The sequence below is a fragment of the Kwoniella shandongensis genome, chromosome 14 (genome assembly GCF_008629635.2).
Source record: "Kwoniella shandongensis chromosome 14, complete sequence".
In the NCBI taxonomy this organism is placed as follows: Eukaryota; Fungi; Basidiomycota; class Tremellomycetes; order Tremellales; family Cryptococcaceae; genus Kwoniella; species Kwoniella shandongensis.
Genome location: NC_089300.1, coordinates 140,935 through 157,521, shown reverse-complemented (window position 1 = coordinate 157,521; position 16,587 = coordinate 140,935). Strand labels below are relative to the sequence as shown.

Below are 16,587 nucleotides of genomic sequence, written 5' to 3'. Positions count from 1 at the left end.
GGTGGAAGACGGGGCCAGCAGCTAACGAAACCAAGCGTTTTGTTTCCCCCTCTCGAAAGAAGGAGAAACGTATTCCTCTACGCACTATTTGAAAGGACTACAGGTCTTAGTGTGACCATGGACCAGATTAACGAAGTGCGAACACTGTAAAGAAAGAAGAAGAAAAGAGAAAAGAAAGAGATGAAATTGGGGTTTTGAAAGTTTCGACTGGAGGAGGTTGGGAACGCGGTGGTGCCCACAAGGAAAAGAAACGAAACGTTATGTAATATGAGTTACTGTACTCGTCGTGAACCACCTTGCTCACGTGACTTTTCCCGGTTGACGAAGCTCCGGTAAGTCTACGGGTACGAGTATAGAAGTCTGTTGAGACGTGTATATCTTTCATGCTTTTCTAGTTCCAAGATACCTCGAGACCACTGAACTTTGACGCGATCAGGAAGTGGACTCGCTCCTCTGTCGCTCAACATGTCCCAACATGCCTCGAGCTCGAGTCCTGATTCGAGTCAGCGAAGGAGGGACAATGACAACAATAATAACAACAGACAGCGATCTCAAGAACAACAAGTTTATGACGATCCTTCAAACTTGTTGAATGTCTATCCGTTCATGAGTTATGCACCGACTGCTCGAGGTGAGCAGTCTCCTTAGCAGATAGCTCCTCATCATCCCTTCTCGTCCTTTACCACTTTACTGCATCTCTTCGCCGTCATCGCTGTTACTAATGACCACTGAATGGTCACCAGTCGCTCAACACCTCTCACCACACACCGTGACACACCTTCCTTCCCCTACCTCAGCCGACCTATACCCTCAGTATCAGGAAATGCTCCAACGGCTCGATCATCCTACCAGCGTGGAAGAATGGGCCATGAGACAAGCTGCTGAAGCTAGGATGAGAGAGGTATTGGCGAGGAATGGGCAAGGTTATGCTCAGCAGTGAGTATGATCCCAGTCACTACTGGCCCATTAGCTACCAACCCGCTGAAGGGGCAGTGTTTCCAAGACAAAGCTAATCTCAGTCTCAACAGGTCGTTCTCTAGTACCCCGCAATATCCTCAGACTGGGCCATACACTCCTGGCTCTGCCGGTCAACCTTCCAACGGTGGCCCTCACCAATCACTTCCCCTGCCGTACAACTTTCTACCCTCTTATCTTCCTTCAAGCTCTATTGCTTCGTCCTCGAATCACCACCACCACCACCACCACCACCACCACCACCATCAAGAACAACGATACCCGGAGCCTCCTACTCCGATGTTCATGAACGGATCCGTCTCACCCTCTGCATCAGAGCACTTTGAAACTTTCGTGAACAGTACCTTGGCCCGTATCCAACCACCTTCAGCTCCTCCACCTGCGCCTCCTGCGCAGCCACCTGCTCAGTCGCTGTCTACCGACCGTGTCAGGTCAATCTCGCCCAAACGACCCTCCATGACCGATATGCGAAATCCGCATCCTCCTTCCTCAGTGACTTCCACTCCTACGCACGAGCGAATCGCACCCACGCCATCGGAATCGCCTGATCCACTTCGTCTTCCTGGCCCATCTCCCACGAAAAGGAGAAGATCGAGTCCCGAATCCTCTCGAGATGTGTCGCCTACTCTAGCAGCTTCGAAAAACCTCCCTGCCAATGGAGAGATTGGACTATCTTCTCTTAGTATGAAAGAGGAACGCAGTGGGAGTGGCGGCGTTGAGGAAGTAAGAATACCGAAGATCAAGTTGAAATTGCCAAAGAGAACGGTAGAGGTGGAGATCCTGACGAAGAGGAAGGTCAGCAACGAAGGAGCTGAGGACGACGACGAGGAAGAAGAAGAAGAAGATGAGCTCGATTGGGGCGAAAACGAGGACGGGGATTGGGACATGGATAACGGTTATGCTAGTCCGGATACAGCGAAGAAACCGATCGTGCCGCAAGGTAGTGGAAGGACAGGAGAGCGCGATATGAGAAGTGAGTCAACTATCTTTGTGGCCATTGCAATACGCTGACCTTCTTTATAGCATCATGGCAAAAGCTGCAGACCTTGCTCGAAGACATCGTTGAAGAGTCTGACGCCTTCCCAGCCAACCCATCCTCTGGCGATCTCTTGGGCAGTCGGTTCTTCTCAAGTACATCACACGATGGTTCCACGCCATTGCTGTCCGTAAAGAGTATCTCCAAGATTTCGCAATACGTCTCACGTGTACAGAGCTCGAGAAGACGGCAAAAGTCCCTCTCGGTCCAGAACGGTGAGAGTGGGGAATGGGACACCGAAGTCATCTCAAGCATATTCCGACTGCTCGAGCGTACAATGCGGAATGCGGAGAACACTATCGTCTTTGCCGAAGATAGAAAAGCTGCTGCTGCTAATTCGCAATCGGTGGGTGACGACAAAAAGAAGAAGGGAAGATTGGTGAAGAAAAACGCCGCGAAATCACCTAGTCCGACAAAAGATGGCTTGGAGAGTCAGTTGAGTGTGGAGATGATAGATGCGTGTGGAAGAGCATTAGGGAGAGTTCGGGCAGGTGTAGCAGCAGCCGAATGCTGTCTGATTCTGCTTGATTCCGAAGGGCTATCAAAGCAGGTGGGCTTGCAATCTTCCGTTTGCAGAGACGTAGCTGACGGGCCCCACTCCAGATGTACTCTGAAGATTTGCTCTCAACGTGTGTTACTACGGTGAAGGAACAGATGGAGAAGGTCATCTTTCCCATCGTTGAAGGTTTAGCGGGAGAGAGTAAGCATACTAGTGACTTCAAAGCTGGGAAAGCGCTGATGCGCAACCTGCAGAGATTTCATCGTCATACCTTGCACACGTCGTAGAATCTGAATCGACCTCAACGGCGAAGAAAGGCAAACTACCCAACTCCATCGCACCGTATTTCAATAACTCGACCTTGTCAGCCATCGCACAATCAACGTCATGCGCCTTGCCTCGTCTCACGGCTTTGATCAGTAAGGCCGATTTAGCCTTCTCAGACTCATTGATCATCCAAACGGTGTATTTGGCGATTGGACCTTTGTTCATCAATGAACCTACGGCGAAGAAAGGCGTAGGTAGGCAGGCGAATGCAGGAAAGGAGGGTATGTCGGTGATGAAGAGCTTGAGAATAGAGTCGCTTGGATGTTTGAGAGGCGTGAGTTGCAAAGATCTATATGAACTGTGGGAACTGGTTTCTGACGCTATTATAGGCCTTTGCAAGGTATGAAGAGCAACGGCAGTGGATTATCGAAGAGATTCTCAGCTCGCTCGTAAGGGTCCCGGAGCAAAACCATGCTCAGACGCGCTATCAGTAAGTCCGAGTGACTGTTCGTAATCAATTACTAGGCTGATGTCTTTTGCAGACTCGCCAATGGCAAATCCATCCACACCATCAGTGCGCTACTCCTTCAGCTTATCCAGGCATCGGCGTACGGTGTTGTCGGCCGGGTGAAGAAATTGCACTCCTCTGCGGCGGATGCCGAACTGATGGGTACACCAAGCTCCAAGGTGGATGTGCAGGAGGAAGTAAGCTTGAATTGCTGCAGTTTTGCGGCATGACTGACTTCTATTTCAGGAAGCAAAACTTTGCGCCGATACCATCGAGTCCGCTTTGAGATCCGCGCGTGTTGTTGCGGGATATCTGGTTCAGAAGTGAGTAAACTTCACGAATTGCGATGCTGACAGTGCAGATCTACCACAACGAAAGCAACGAAGACTTCCCACGATGCCGATTATAAAGCGATACTAGACCTTTTCATCGGGGACCTGTTAGCGGTCCTCTATCGCCCTGAATGGCCAGCCGCTTCGCTGTACTTGAGCGTCTTCTCGAGGCTCATGATCGCTGCTTTGGAAGATAATCGACCTGGACCCGAAGCTACCGCGGCAAAGGGGATCGCGCTTGATTATCTAGGTGATATTGCTGCGAGACTCAAGGCTTTGCATCTCGAGATGATGGGTCACATCCGTGTGCCTACCATCGATGAGGTGAGTGATTCTACAACGGTTATTGGCTGATGAGCAGGTTATATCCGACGCAAATGTGGCCGGCCTCACGACTCTCATCAATGCTCAGACATCCGTGCAGGTATTCCTGTCGTCTGCTGCGCGGGAAGACGGTTCATTCTCTGTGAGTTTCAGGCGCCTAAGAGATGCGCTGACAATCAGTCTTCTCGAGATATGGCATCCATCGTTTGGGCTCAAGAGCTTCAAGCAGCGATCAAAAAAGCTACTTCCGTGGTGGAAAAGCTTGCATCGGAGAAGGATGATGATGCTCAAGACACCAGTCAGCGTTTGCAGAACATCACTACTACGTTGAAGAACACGTTGCGAAACGTGTGGATGGGTGAAGAAGGGTTGTTCGAGATTAGTGATCCGAAACAGGGCGAAGCGGCTGCCCAAGCCTCCACAGCCGTATCCCGCGGTCGATCACTGCAGAGCGCAGTGGATCCGATTCTTCATGCTCTGCTCTCCGTCATGGATAACCCGGCGGTTGGGCTGAGGTCGAAAGCGCTCAGAGGAGTCGGTGCTGTTGTCATGGTCGATCCAGAGGTCTTGGGTCTGCCTCAAATCCGACAAGCATTGGAAGACAGACTTTCGGACGGTTCACCAGCCGTACGAGATGCGGCGGTGGAACTTGTTGGCAAGTATCTGGTCCAGAAACCGAAGCTTGCTGCAGAGTACTACCCTCATATCGCTCAACGCGTCATGGTCAGTGGTCTTCATTCTCTTGAGATTTGGATGCTGACTTGGATTCAGGATCCTGGTCTTGGTGTCCGTAAACGAGTCATCAAGCTACTTCGAGGTATATTTGCGACCATGGACGCGGGTGAAATACGAATAGACATCTGTTGTAAGATGATCCTTCTCACAGGTGATCTAGATGAAGGTGTCAAGGTGAGTCGACGACACTAATGGCAACGCTGATGCTGAGCAGGAATTGGCCATCAAAACTCTGACGGAAATGCTGTATTCGACTCAAGAGGGAGACGCAGCTGGACTGCTTGTGGACATTTTGAGCGATTATAGGGGTGCCAACATCGTCTTGGAAAGAGCTATGGACGGAGTGGGTATCAAAGATCGTGTAAATATGACTATGCTGAAAATTTGACCGTTGCACAGGTGTCGAAGGAATGCGAGTCCACAGGCAACAAGAAGAGATTCGGACAAACGATTGATGCCTTGATTGGACGGCTGATTGACGCGACGGAGCAAATCGAGTTCGACTCTCTTAGCCATATCCGAGCGATATGGTTGCTATGTGCGAGCGACCCGTCGCAGATCGATACGCAAAAAGCAGGAGTTCTACTTTCATACCTTCGTCCACCAGCAAACGTGAGTTATCTCATGTTCGGTCTCGCCTGCATATCAATGATTTGCTGATATGCTACTTAGGCCGACGACCAAGCTACTAACGAGCTACTTCTACGTATCTTCCGAAAATGTATACCAAGCATGCCCCGTACCGCCTCAACTTTCGCTCAAGACCTCACAAAGGCTTTGATGCCAATGATCAGCAAACCAACAGGAGGGTTCCAGGCCTTACGAGAGACCATTGGGTGCTTCTGTGCTGTGACAAACCATCTCACGAAGGACTGGGCGAGGCTGATTACCGTTTTGAGAGCTTGTGAAGGTTCGTGTGCAGTCGAGCTAGCTGAGGACAGAAACGAATCGAAGCTGATCTTAGCTTGTTACCTCAGCCAAAATACGACCCATACGTAACCAGTTTGTCAGCACCGGGAGTACTTCAGCACCCAGTCAAGCGTCTGCGATGATGTTGTATATCACGGCGTTGATACTGGAAGGGTGTAAGCTGGATGCAATTGCTCTAGAGGATGACCGTGAGTTGCTAGTTGAATAGCTTGCAAATCCGACTGACGAGTGGGTTGACAAACGGCAGTTGTTGAACTTGAGCTCCGAAAAATCAGTCACCTTCCTGTCGCAGAGTATCTCTATGAAGTGTACCTCGATTTCGCGAGAATGCCGACTTCCCAGACAGCTCCAACCATTTGTCTTGGCTCTCTGTTCCGCACATATCCTTGGCTTCTTCAAAAGCCTGAAACCACACAATGGATGCAAGCGACTTTCCGGTCAAGCGATATGGATAATCAGGCGAGATTGTTGGGTGTGATTCATGAGTTTTTGGCGTCAGAGGTGGAGAAGAGAGCGTCTGGAGAGATGTTGAAGAGGGACGTGAACCTCTTGATTGGGAATGCGAAGGAACTCCAGGACTCGGAGTGAGCCAGCTTCCCCTCTGCCCGGTCGGTCGATGCGTGGCTGACACTTTAATGGTTAAGCTACTCCACTACTATCGTTCAAAACAACATCGAGCAGATCTTTGAGTGCGCACGATCACAACATGCGCCTACTCAGAATGCAGCTCTGGACGTTTTGACCTTTGTCGTCAATCAAGGTCTCTATTCGCCAGTACACGTAAGTCATGCCTATTAACGAACAAGGCTAACAAGACAGACCGTACCCATTCTCGTCACCTTGGAAACGGCGGAAGATCCAGCTGTCGCCGATCGAGCTCTGGCTTTACACGCAGCGCTACACAGCAAACACTCCAGTCTGGTTACGGTGCTTTTCATCGAATCAGCAAAGGCATCGTACGATTACCAGAGGAGTATCACGGCTGAACCTTCGGGTCAAAGGAATGGTGTGGCGTTGTTGCAGAGTTGGTATAATCTGTTGAGCGAGAAGAGGGCTTGGAGACATGACTTCTTGAAAGCGTTGTGTAGAGCGTTTGATAGGGATTTGGAAAGCGAGGTGGTGAGTAGCTGCTTCGCTCAGATCCTATTCCACATGACATGGTAATGTCAGCGATAAGAAGAAAATGCTGATGCTCAGTCCGTTATAGGACATTGGCTTTGTTCTGTATCTCGCTGAGAACCTCGCCACACTGGAGTACAAACTCCAAGAAGAAGCCATGACGATCGTCCAAGCTCTCAGTAGGGTTGTATCGACCTGTACCCATCTCGCGACGATCATGGAGGAAGCACAATTTGACGACACTTCAGCGGACAACAAGGTCTTGATTGATGGAGTCAAGGTCGACATTGGGAAGGAGGGAAAGATGGATGTGAAGACGTTGGTGGAGGGGAGTGTAGTAGTCGGTTTGGCGGTATTGGTGAAGAATCATCTGTTGGCTTTGTACCATTTACCAGAAGAGTGAGTGCCTTCGGTCCCGACTGACACTGAGACGACACTAATTCATCATTGATCGGTGATTGTAGTAAATGCGCAAGCCATGTACCTGGCAAGAAATCGGCAGTAGGGGAGAAACCCGCTCAGAGGAGGGGACCAAGCGTGTTGGATCTGAACAGGATGCCGTTGGTCAGAGGGGTGAACACGGTCGCAGAGTTCAAGGAGCAACAAGCTACGGTGCGTGCGAGTGTATCTTGCCTTGTCTTCCTTGTGCGAACTCAAGCTAACAGGGCTCGACCTGTCAGTTTTTACGACTGTTACACGAGGATGGCTCTTTGTCAGATGACGGGCATTAATCATGGCCCAATATGTATCAAGAGGAAGATGAGTACAGTTTTTCATATGTTGTAGAGTGTAAACATCGCATCCTCCATTCTTTTTCGCATTAGGCATTATTGTGTTATATAGATACACATCAGCTTCTACATGTCGGTTGTGCATATATCATCGGGTTTGATTTGAGTACTGGAGGGAGGGAGGACAGTCATTGAGAGCCCATCCATGCATTGTTGTTTCATGTCTTCCAGGTTTGGTTGATTGGTTAGTCACCAAATGACGACAATGAATCTTAGTTGAGTTTGGTGTAGGATCTCCAGTTTGTAGAACGATACGTAGACTTTCTTCCTTAAATGTCTCTTTCACGACTGGTATCTTGCTTCCAACCGGTATTGCACATTCGCATCATTATGGTCCAGCGACTCGATTTGACCTGATAGCTATCCCGCTTGCACCGGTCCGAGTGAGGGCGATAGTCTAGATCCGTTATCAATCTTATCTGAACTAATTCGACCTTGGTCCTTCCCTGAAATATGCCGTCAGCCTTTACACCTTCTCCGAGTCCGAATCCGAGGCGGAATGACGCTAGACGGATCAAGTTTGGGATATGGATATGTTCATTGATCATCGTAGGTGCAGGAACCTCAACTCTGATATGGATCAGCTTGGTCTTTGGTGAGTGCTCGTACTGTGTCCGCCGATGAGCTGGTGATGATTTGGCTGACTAGAGCGTCTGGGCTTGATCAAACTGTAGTTCCGTTCATAGGGATATTTGCACTGCCCAACCTCGTTATTTCACTATGCGGTAAGTCTATCAAACCGTTACAGTTCTCCGTCCTAGTTCTAGGAAAGAGGGCGCCGTGCTCAACTGATAGTAAATCGCTTCATTTCCTTGATAGTGCTGGTCTACGCGATCCCCTTTTTGGTATATCTATTACTGGCTCAGACAGATCCACCATCGCATGTGAAGGGTCTGTTCCTCCCTCTCAATCCTGGTAAGTCGCATACATCGCTCCGAGCTACGTACACCAGTCACTCTCAATCTCGCGATCAGGACTCCCACTTACCGTTCCTTGCAACCTGCACCTTGCCCGTTCTGAATCCGAACAAACCGCTCGACAAACTGAAACTCTTGATCCTCGTATGCGCAGTTCGTAATTTCGGTATCACCCTTGCTACCTTCCAATACCTCTTCTTCCTGCTCAACACACTGCCCCGAGTCGCAGTCGTCGCATTTCGATATGTGATATGGCATAATCTACTCAAGAAGCTTGACGAGGAGAACGTCCAGCGAGAAAGGACGACCCTCGATCGTGCTCAGCCAATTCCTGTGAAAGTGGGAGTGCGAGTTGGTAGGGAGACCAGAGTGTGGAAAGGTAAAGGGAAAGCGGATCAGAACGCTGAGGAGGAGGAGGACGAGCAGCAGTGGGAAGCGTCCCTCGTAGTCGACGAACTTGAAGAGAAAGAGGAAGAGGAGGGCACTGAGGACAGTTACGGGGACAAGCGGTATCGTGGCGAGGGTATTTTCAGAGATTTCGCAGTGTGAGCTAAGATTCATCGACGCTGTTTAGCCCTCGACAATTGTCAAGAAGACACTGCGTGAAGTCACTGACCTGAGGACTCTCGTTGGGCGTGACTTGCCGCAGGTACAATGTCGAATATCGTCTTAGAAAAGATGCCAGATCTGCTCTGCTCGATATATATCTCCCTCGATGTTCAAAGGAGGATCATCTAGCTGAACAGTGAGTCTTGTAAATGATGCCACCATTCGCACCGTAAAGGTATCTGAACGACAATTGCAGAGCTATCCCTGACTGACTGCTATCCGCCCGATAGGAATGAACTCGAAGATCCACAAGATACCGCTGCGGCTTTTGGTACAACAAGAAGTCGCGCACCAGACATCGACAATGATTTGGCAGACGAGAGCTCGAAATCGGCCCCCGTCTCTGAATCAGACCCGATGCCTAGAAGCTCGACTAATAAGGATAAGAAGACCCGGAAACGATCAATCAAGGGCTCGGGGAGACCAGTCGTGGTCTTCATTTATGACGTGGGCGCGCTGGGAGTGCTCAAGCCCAGGAAAGAAATGTTTTGTCTGGTCGGTGCTAAATTCGCAGAGATGGGATATGGTCAGTCGAGTTCGCTCTGCACCTGAGCCTTCCTCTGCCCGTCCAAGTTCACACACAAGGACGCGAGTGAAGTAATGATAGGGAGCTGATTTTGGGCCTTGCAGTCACCGTCGTCCCCGACATCACTCTATATCCCGATGGAGAAGTAGAAGAGATGGTGACGGATTTGCGCTACGTCTTGTCCTGGGTCGAGCGAGAGATAAGGTATGTTCAAGCACCTGTCTCTAATCTACTCTCGTGTCACATGCCAATATTGCTTAATCGGTCATTGTCTCTCAGCAAATACGATGGTATCCCCTCTCGCATCTTTCTGGTCGGTCACGGTCTCGGAGCCCATCTCGCAATGTACACCTTAGCTCAAGATGCCGTTGTCAGATCTCGCGATGCGCGCCAAGCTACATTGGAATCAAAGAGACAGAACGAAGTGGTGGCTAAGCTCAATGGGACGCCGATGGGGAGATGGAAAGGACGGATGGACGAGGATTTGCCGAACGGATTGAGGGCGTTGAGTATCTATGCGGAAGATGTGAAGTTACCAACGATAAAAGGGATCATCCTGTGCGTAGCGGTCGGCCAGTCTCCCATGGGAACAGAGTGAGCTGATTGATCGCCTCTGGCAGACTCGCCCCGGTCTCTGATATCATCAAACAGATTCGCTTCGAGTCCAAGCACTGGCTCGAACACATCTCACCTATCCGTCGCGCGCACGGTCTCAGCCAAATCATGTGCATGCAGCATTCCCTGGGACATCTTCTTTTCGCGGCGAAGAACGTATTGCAGCCTGAGAGGTTACCGAGGCGAGTGATGATTGTTCATGGGTGAGTTTGGCTCGATCCATGGCAATACGATAGATCTCGATACCGTGTATCCGACAAGCTCTCTCCTCGACTCGACAATGGGCGTCGGAAAGAACTTGTCGAGACTGATTTGTTTGGCTGACAGCGCACAAGACCGTATTGTCCCTTTCGATTCGGCTCACTGGTTATCCGAGCTACTGTACGGTCTTGACGTACCAACAGTGTTCAGACCATATCGAAATTTAGGACATTACGATCTCTTGATCTCCATTATGAAAGGGTTCAATTCCGAGTACACAGAATGGTTGGAGAGGGATTGTGAGTCATTCTCCTCGTAGATGCGGTATATACCACGTAGCAGAGTGATTGACCGAATTGATGTTTGCCTTTGTCGCAGTCCGGGCTTTCATCGAGACGTGATTGACAACCTACTCGGTTGTCCAGCGTGACCTTTGATTATGTAGCTTTGTCCCTTTGCCTCGCAGTCAGCCAAATGAAATTAGTGAATCGCTGTACATCTGCGAATACTTTCATATCGAGCTGAACTTTCTACGTTGTGATATTAACCAATGCATGTATCCTTTCCGTCCACTAGAATACCAAGACATACAGTAGTCGTCCCCATGTCGTATAGTACAAATTAGAATAATGCCACTCCTCCGAGCAGAGCGACTCCACCGAGAAGGGACAACACGACTGATAATCTCAACGATGTACTGAGCGGAGTGATCGTCGTCTCGCCCGCTGAGAGGAGGATGGAGGCGTTGGTAGTAGTAACGATCTAAATTCGGAACGCAACATCAGCTCCGGACTACAATCTAAACGAAACGATCAAATGAAACAAAGGCAAAACGTTTCACGCGCGCACTCACCGGAACACCAGTCGAATCGTTGCCGCCATAAGCCCAACCGGTCGTCCCCGCTGTTGTATTCTGCGCTTGTTCACAAGAAACTTTTACGCTCTGTATGGTATTCCAGAAATAACCGTTGGTGGTATAATCTTCATCTGACCAGTTTATGTAACCGCCTGCCCAATCGATGGTCCCTTGTGCAGAAGCGGAGGTTCCAGCTGGCCAGATGGAAAGTTGGATACGAGACGGAGTTGAGGGGTATTTGCTGTTAGTGGGTCAAATACACGAGACGTCAGCATCTCTGTACAACTTGTACGCCACGTGTCGAGATGCTGATGTGTACGCAGACTCACTAGTGCGATCCATCATCGGACAAGGTGTCCGTCTTGAATAGTGTTCGGACGACATTCCCATCAATCATCCAGTTGAGATAATCCTCGTGCCAATCGAACTGTGATGCGAGGTGGTTAGCATTAGCTGGACTGTTCACTTGGTTATCTGTGGGACGGGCAGCAAGCACTCACAGTGTAGGTGTGGAAGTTGCTTGATGTATCGGAGGACACTCCTATTGAAGCACCTTGCGTAGCGGAATCTGGAATAATGTAATGGTCAGCAGCAAACTCGATTGACAATCTCCTCCCTGTCTTCCTGGGCTGTCTTGAGTCCCTTCGGCCTAACCACCCCGGCTCTCCCATATTTGCGGCCCGCCCGCGCGTTCAGGCGCCAGACTCACAATTCGCGATACCCAAATACCAGAAATTTGTCTGAACAGCATCGGTCGTCGCTCCTGGCCATTCCCAATCAATCTCATCTTTCACATCCGACATTGTGATAGCAGCCGTGACGACGCCAGCCCATTTTGACGTTTCGAGGACGAAATCGATAGACCCGTAGTGAATATACCGAGTGGAGGAGATTTTGGTGCCGCTGTTATTCTGGGTGAGGATGAGACGGGCACCTTGACCGTTAGGATCGGCGACGAGGGAGCCGGTGTTGACTGAGATTGAGTAAACAGGCATTAGCTGGTTCGGACTGAGGCCGAGACTGAGAGGGAGCGGGAAAAACAGAAGTGTATTTGGAAATGATGGACTTACCAACCCAGTCGTAAGCTGTTGCATTCCCATTGTACGCCGTAGCATTCTGCTGTACCCTGCTCAGGTCGGTAAAGGACGTTTCCCCAGATACACAGATAGGATCAGGTCGACACGAAGTGGGTTTGTAGGAGTCTACAGCAGTGCGCGTATTAGCTACCACGTCATTCTGCGATGAGAGCCATGTCACAATGGTCGACTCACGCAAAGGTTCACATCCTCCTAGACAGTACGTTCCAGATCCACAGAAACCGTACTCGGAACAACAGGGTGCAGTAGAGGGACAAAGACTTGTCGCGTTACATCCCTGTGCGGCGACTTGCTGAAGGAGGGAGAAGAGTGCGCTTGCGAGCGCAAGGAATGTGATGCAGGCCAGTCGAGGCATGTTGCTTGATCAATGTTGCGTGAAGTTAATGGTAGTGTCGAAGAGAATATGGACGTATCCTTGTGTGTACAGATGCTATGTGTCTTTTGAGCGCGTGCGGTGGCGAGGTAAAAGGATGACTCGGTCGGAGTTGAAATGTGTGAAGACTGAATTAATGTGTCTCTTTGAAGACTACCAAGAATACAGTCAGTCAAAGAGCTCAGTGCTCGTGTCAACGACCAAACTCACCAACGGTTGATAGTTGACTTATTGAACGAGGTCTGTGCGATAAAGGAGGGGAAGTGCGTAAAGGGCGTTGCCGTTGGAGGTCCGAGATGCTAGTCCGTTGGATTGAATCACCAGGATTCTGTCGCGAACTGCGGTGCGTGTTACAAAGGAGGGTGGCACAAATAATGTTGTTTGGATCGTGATGATGGCAGGATGTATGATACAATCATGAGCTATGCAATGTCTATAGAATGAATGAGTGAATGAATGGATGGAATCGACGAGATACACTAATAGAAAGGTTGAACGCACACAAAGTCAACAACTAAAGACAAAAGACAAAAACGCGTCCGAGCGTCGATCGTGTTCCTGAAAACAACCTCAAGCAAGGCACGATGACCCCAATGGTGGCACCCGTGGGAAAGTACATATTCCAGTGATGTTGATGACGACCTGACGTCAAAAACAAATAGACACAAGAAGCAAAAAATCTATTTCGGGCGATCTGTTTCTGACTTTGACTTTGACTTCACCGCTGCAATTTTCATCAGCTCGTCTCTCTTTCATTGTTGGAAGTGAATCGTCGAAAGAACAGACAGACAAGAAGATCGACGCGCAAATCCGACAACGATGTCGTCCTCACCTACTATCGGATCACCATTACGGTCCCAGAATTCAATAGTACTTTCCTCCCATCGAACTCCCCATCCATTCTTCACCCCTACCCATCTATCATTCACCGATGCGCATTCCGGTACCAAAGCGGGCAGCTGGCAATCACGTCGAGCTAGAAAAGGTCGTTATGCACCTCAGAAATCACACGTTCACTATATCGGTCCGAAAAGTGCCGCTGCAGGTGCAGATGCAGAAGAAGGAAATGTACCAAAAGGGAAGGGGAAAGAGACGGAAGTCCAGAAGATGGAAAAGATGGCTTATTCGAGGATGAAGAGCGGGGAGACGAAATTGAAACCTCATTTGATTGTGGATGTCAGTTTTTGGATTGCGATAGCTTTCACGGCCGGTTCGATTGTTTGGGTGGTAAATGGTGAGTTGCTTCTTGATTGAGTGATCAAAATCTCTCTTTCACTACTCCTGTCCCCCTAGAGATCGGTCTTCGGTGACCATCTGGAGAAGCTAATGCCGACACCATCACATAGGCTACCTCGTGTGGTTCCCGATCATCCGACCCGAATTAGCAACCACCACATTCTCCCGAACAGCTGCGGCGACGGCTTTCATCGGCGGCACCATCTTCGAGATCGGTTCCTATCTCATGGTGGTAGAAGCGCTCGACAGAGGGAGGGAGATCAACTTTGGTACAGCACTCGGCCAAGTTCTACATCATCGACGGAAAACACCTTCGCACACTTCACTGGCATTAGAGGACGTCAAGTCGCAAATTGAACATGATACAGGTCGGACATCTACAACGTCGTCTGGTACATTGCATCAGTCGAATGGAGAGGCCGTGAGGGGGAAGATTGATAACGACGACGAGGCAAATGGGATCAGCTGGCCTGCCGGGGCAAAAGGTTTTGTGTGGTGGGGTAAACCGATGTGGCATGATTTGGGATATTTGGCCGTGAGTGAAGAATTGGAAGAGGTGCTGTGTCGTTGCTAGTATGAGATACTAACATATGTACCTTTAGGCTTTGGTGCAGCTCTTTGCAGCGACAATCTTTTGGGTCTCAACGATGTATGTGCAGAGGATTATAAACCTCGTGCGAGGATAGCAGCAGCTGACATGTTATGCAATGTTACTTAGAACGGGTTTACCAGGTGTCATCCCTGGCTTCGCAGAGGGTGAAGGTTCGAAGGCTATCGTCGATATCTTCTTCTGGACCCCACAAGGTGAGACAAGCGTCTGTCAGACACCTACACGGTCGCTGATGCTAGATCCTGTCCACTCGCAGTCATCGGTGGATGCGGCTTCATCCTTTCCGCTTTGATCCTCATGATCGAAGTACAGAAGAAGTGGTATTTGCCCAATCTCTTCGATGTCGGATGGCAAGGTGAGTTTTACGTTCACCTCAAGTGAATTCGCTCAAATACTGATTATGGCCATCAGTGGGAGTATGGAATCTCATTGGCGCGTTCGGTTTCATGCTTTGCGGAGCATTAGGTTACTCTGACAAGTCCGGAGTCGTCTACGAATCAGGTTTATCGACGTTCTGGGGAAGTTGGGCATTCTTAATTGGGAGTGGATTCCAACTTTGGGAAGTGATTTGGCGAGAACCGCCAAAACAGACGGATACTTCAACACCGTCGAAGAGAGCGTGATTTCAATTGAGGGGATTAGAGAGGGGGAACGTATGACTAGATCACGCATCAGTCTCAGTTTCAAGATCGAAATCAATCACATGTAGCCATTAATAGGTGTCGCATGTAGCATTTAGTACGACGATACTGTACGATATTTTGCCACCCACCAGTATCATTGAACGTTAAAATCTCGTCAGATCGATCGATTCCCAAGAACAAGCATTTCGCAATCATTCCATTGCGTATCCCCCTCTCGTCTCGTGTATCTCTCACACAGCCTCACACTGACTCACAGGGGTGAGTGCATACATACGTGTGGAGGGCGGAGGGCAGATGTACTCTCTCGGCAGGCAAGGGGGATTGAACTAAGATTGGTGGAAATGGTCCGAAAGAAGCCGGATGACAGGATAGGTGTGCCGAAGCGAACAACAGGAGCAGACAGATTAGTTAATCAATTATGCTTAGCTGATCTTACATTCAGCGTGCGATGGTTCCATCTAAATAGACTCATAGTCGTATAATTGTAGCGAAGTGGTTGATCGAATATGGATCGCCACGCAAGTCTTCTTTCGATCAATCCTGGATAAGATGGAGGTAAGGGTCGACGTGACTCACCGCATTCCATCATCGATATCGTCTCCTTCATCTATTTCGCCATATGGCGCAGTTGCGGAATGCATCTCGCTCGTTGCCGCGACGCAAGTTGGATCCCCTCGCAGATCGCCGCGAGACCGACCGATCGATGAGCCCATCCCATTCAGAGTCCTCCTTTGTTCAAGGCATGTGTATCCCCAACCATCTTTCACATCGTTCTTCAAGTGCGAGGTACTGCACTCAATGGAGAGGCACCCGTATCTGCCAACTTTGTTGTTCTATAGTCGATAATTGTTATAGGTTCCGATTGAGTCAGCTTCGGGTACCCCGAGAAGCGGAGGATGACCGGGTGAGCTGGCTAGCCGTTCAAATAAATGTGACTCCTGTACAATTGAATAGAAGATTTGGGTGAATAAGCAAGAGAACGATGCGTAAGTCAAAAAATGTGTGAGAGGACACGAATCCGTCGTCGTTCGTCCACACCTTCCTATCAGCTATTGCGACATGAATGGACGTCCAATGACCACGGACGGAACCACTGTTACCGTGTATAGCTCTTTCGTCTCCCTCATGGTACTCACCTCCACCCTCACCAACGAGTGAGGCTTGAGCCTTCTGCGCCGAATCGCAACAGTTGTTTTTGCCACCGCTTGTTTCCATTCCATTACGATATACCGCTACAGCGGGCAGTGTACGGTAGGTCGTGCGTGACTAAAGTTCGAACATTTTGTGACTTTGCGGTTACGGTTGCGGGTAGGTGCTTTGGTACGGTATACCGTTAGGATCGGAGAATGAGGACGTTTAGTCTACGAGATCATCCTACAGGGTGCTA

At 49.6% G+C, this 16,587-nt stretch overlaps 4 protein-coding genes across 4 annotated transcripts; 3 read left to right on the top strand and 1 right to left on the bottom strand.

Moving 5' to 3' along the window:
- Positions 1-465: 465 nt before the first annotated feature.
- Positions 466-7,456, top strand: CI109_107139 (uncharacterized protein; the record flags this gene model as incomplete). Its single annotated transcript, XM_065967968.1, has 22 exons — positions 466-631; positions 744-936; positions 1,029-1,948; positions 1,999-2,561; positions 2,615-2,711; positions 2,765-3,111; positions 3,167-3,267; positions 3,320-3,482; positions 3,532-3,608; positions 3,788-3,941; positions 4,122-4,664; positions 4,713-4,844; positions 4,891-5,019; positions 5,076-5,288; positions 5,349-5,586; positions 5,654-5,794; positions 5,854-6,190; positions 6,251-6,356; positions 6,426-6,725; positions 6,814-7,124; positions 7,190-7,337; positions 7,406-7,456. The coding sequence occupies 22 exons, from the start codon at positions 466-468 to the stop codon at positions 7,454-7,456; spliced, it is 5,430 nt and encodes a 1,809-aa protein (XP_065824040.1).
- Positions 7,457-7,969: 513 nt separating this feature from the next.
- On the top strand, positions 7,970-10,785 carry CI109_107138 (uncharacterized protein; the record flags this gene model as incomplete). Its single annotated transcript, XM_065967967.1, has 11 exons — positions 7,970-8,111; positions 8,191-8,241; positions 8,336-8,431; positions 8,588-8,978; positions 9,083-9,178; positions 9,273-9,568; positions 9,673-9,772; positions 9,848-10,126; positions 10,189-10,386; positions 10,511-10,683; positions 10,763-10,785. The coding sequence occupies 11 exons, from the start codon at positions 7,970-7,972 to the stop codon at positions 10,783-10,785; spliced, it is 1,845 nt and encodes a 614-aa protein (XP_065824039.1).
- Positions 10,786-11,005: 220 nt separating this feature from the next.
- CI109_107137 (uncharacterized protein) lies at positions 11,006-12,692 on the bottom strand (the record flags this gene model as incomplete). The annotated part of the gene is made up of 7 exons (XM_032003594.1): positions 11,006-11,146; positions 11,238-11,481; positions 11,570-11,667; positions 11,741-11,808; positions 11,950-12,213; positions 12,311-12,442; positions 12,512-12,692. 7 exons carry the CDS (start codon positions 12,690-12,692, stop codon positions 11,006-11,008), a joined length of 1,128 nt encoding a protein of 375 aa, XP_031862007.1.
- Positions 12,693-13,529: 837 nt separating this feature from the next.
- On the top strand, positions 13,530-15,179 carry CI109_107136 (uncharacterized protein; the record flags this gene model as incomplete). The annotated part of the gene is made up of 6 exons (XM_032003593.1): positions 13,530-13,944; positions 14,057-14,481; positions 14,549-14,595; positions 14,665-14,750; positions 14,813-14,911; positions 14,968-15,179. The coding sequence occupies 6 exons, from the start codon at positions 13,530-13,532 to the stop codon at positions 15,177-15,179; spliced, it is 1,284 nt and encodes a 427-aa protein (XP_031862006.1).
- Positions 15,180-16,587: the final 1,408 nt, after the last annotated feature.